The sequence below is a fragment of the Setaria italica genome, chromosome III (genome assembly GCF_000263155.2).
Source record: "Setaria italica strain Yugu1 chromosome III, Setaria_italica_v2.0, whole genome shotgun sequence".
NCBI classification, from domain to species: Eukaryota; Viridiplantae; Streptophyta; class Magnoliopsida; order Poales; family Poaceae; genus Setaria; species Setaria italica.
Window position 1 is genome coordinate 44,312,577 of NC_028452.1, and position 2,276 is coordinate 44,314,852.

The following is a 2,276-nucleotide window of genomic DNA, read 5'->3' on the forward strand; positions in this document are numbered from 1 at the left end:
AAGTGCTCGATGTCGTACGTCAATTCAGTGGCTACCTCTGCAATAACATCGTACTTTTGGGAAGAGGAAAGGGTTGAAGTTAGCCACACCACAAGCCTAGCAAGTTGAGTAACAAAGATGATGCAGAAGCTTATCGTGATGTCGTGATGTCGAAGTTGAGTAACAAAGTTTCATTTGAATTGTTTTGTGTAGAAAAGAAAATGAAGACAGAGCAGCAGTAAAAGACACAGGCATCATTGGAGGGCAAGTAGCAAAAGGAAAGAAAGGTTTCTGTAACTAATATTCCTTAGAGTCGCTCTTTACTTTTCAACTCTCTTTAACAAGTATGAGAAGCAAAAGACTCCATACAAGCTTAGTAGTGTGCATTTAATAGAATTTCCATTGCACGATCCATACTGTCAAACAAAAAGAATATGCTTGTTTTTCATCTTTTGCAAGTAGTCATTTATACTTTCAAATGTTTATTTACTTTTTAGACAAAATGGCATGTCCTCCGCTGATCATATATATGAAAGAAAACAATCCAAGAACAGGAAGAGCGCTAGTCCAAAATTCGTATCTCATTGGAGAAACTTCAAAGGGGGAGGTTACAAACAAGTCCCTTACACCCTTTTCAGCACTGCTAGGTTACACATTAGCAGCTAAACAAAACCTCTCACATGTTCATTTGACTCTGTTACCTTCACGTTAGAACTTGCCCTATCACTGGCTTATATCCTAGCCATCCATTACGATCGGACGGTCCTGACAGGTGTGCATCTTATTCTTATCCTTGACTAGTGAACACACTCTATAATCGTGTATACTTATACCCATGCAAATATGTGCATGTGTATACATAGCTCTTAATTTACGTGCCTGCAATTGGTCAGGTGCATGCACGCAAGGTACAAAATTTAGGGGTGTGACTTGTGAGTGATTATAGTTGCTGTCGCCGGTGGATGCAGGGATTCAGAGCCATATGGCGCCGGCGGCCTTGAGCATGGGCACGAGCTTGCCGGCGAGGTGCAGCGACATGATCGTGTCGGTGGAGCCGACGAGCTTGCCGCCGACGAAGACGGCGGGGACGGGCGGCGCACGGCCGAGGCGGCGGGCGAGCTCCCGCTCCATGTCGCGGCCGCGGGGGTCCTTGTCCAGCTCGTGCACCGCCGCGCACACGCCGAGCTCGGAGAAGAGGCTCAACACCGTGTGGCACATCGGGCACTGGCTTCGCGTGAAGATCACCACCGCCTTCTCCGTCGACAGCCTCGACACCCTCTCCGCCATTGCCGCCGCCGTCTTTCTTGATTTCTCTAAGCTAACTCGAACTTGCTAGCAAACAATGTTGATGTTAATTTGTGTCTTTGTGTGCTTTGCGAGTGCAGGGTGTGATGCCCTTTTATAGAGTTCATCCGATCCGATAGAGGAAGAGGAGAAATAGTGGGTGCTTGTAGGAGATAGGGAGAGAGGACAAAGATTCGCGAGGTCGTGGCCATTTGGGCAATAAGCATAAGAATCTTGGACGTGTGGATTGCACACGTATGCTCCTTCAAAACGACCGTTAGAGCGTGCTATAGGGCATAATGCTGTCTCTGTCGTCGTTTAGCTGCTTTTCATTTGTTTTTCGAGAATGTTGTTTTTTCATTATGTTATTTTGTTCTTTTTTGACGTGTCGGGTTTGAATTTTACTTGCACACTCCACACACGGGAGTCCGCAGTGATGCACTGATAATATTCTTATAAGAGGGCGATGAAATGCAAAAGTTGGAACCATCAGCATATGTGGTAAATTGTGATAGAGTTGATCCGTCTTTGTGTTTAGTTTTCTTTAGTCATAACTTAATCAATTTGGTATCACTGTTGAGACCTAGATTTTGCACTAAAATTTCAATTGTTAACGGACAATGTTCACGGGTCAGACCAATCCAGAATAGTGTCCTACTAAGTGTTAACACTGCCCCTAACCTAAAAGATAGTGAGAGGAACTCCAACAGATTGAGAAAATCTCATTTCCTTATACTAGTTAAAAGGGATTGAAAACATATTTTCAACATAAAAGGGATAAGTACCACAACAAACCCCCTTTCTCTATTTCCTTTTCTCTTTCCCATGGCGCGACAGGAGGGGGCAGCCATGGCGGCACACCGGCGCGAAGGGGAGGCACAGGAGGCCGGCACGGCATACCGGCGAGGTGGCCTGGGGTGGCGACATCGTTTGGCCAGGAGGACTCGCTGGTAGGGCATCTTGCGGTGGGGAGAGAAAGAAGGAAAGGGGATAAGGAAAGGGGAGTGGGTAGA

At 46.2% G+C, this 2,276-nt stretch overlaps 1 protein-coding gene across 1 annotated transcript; it reads right to left on the reverse strand.

The window, feature by feature from the left end:
* Positions 1–542: 542 nt before the first annotated feature.
* Positions 543–1,366, reverse strand: LOC101764705 (glutaredoxin-C15). Its single transcript, XM_004962781.3, has one exon. It carries the CDS (start codon positions 1,264–1,266, stop codon positions 952–954), a length of 315 nt encoding a protein of 104 aa, XP_004962838.1. The 5' UTR covers positions 1,267–1,366; the 3' UTR covers positions 543–951.
* Between the last annotated feature and the right edge of the window lie 910 nt (positions 1,367–2,276).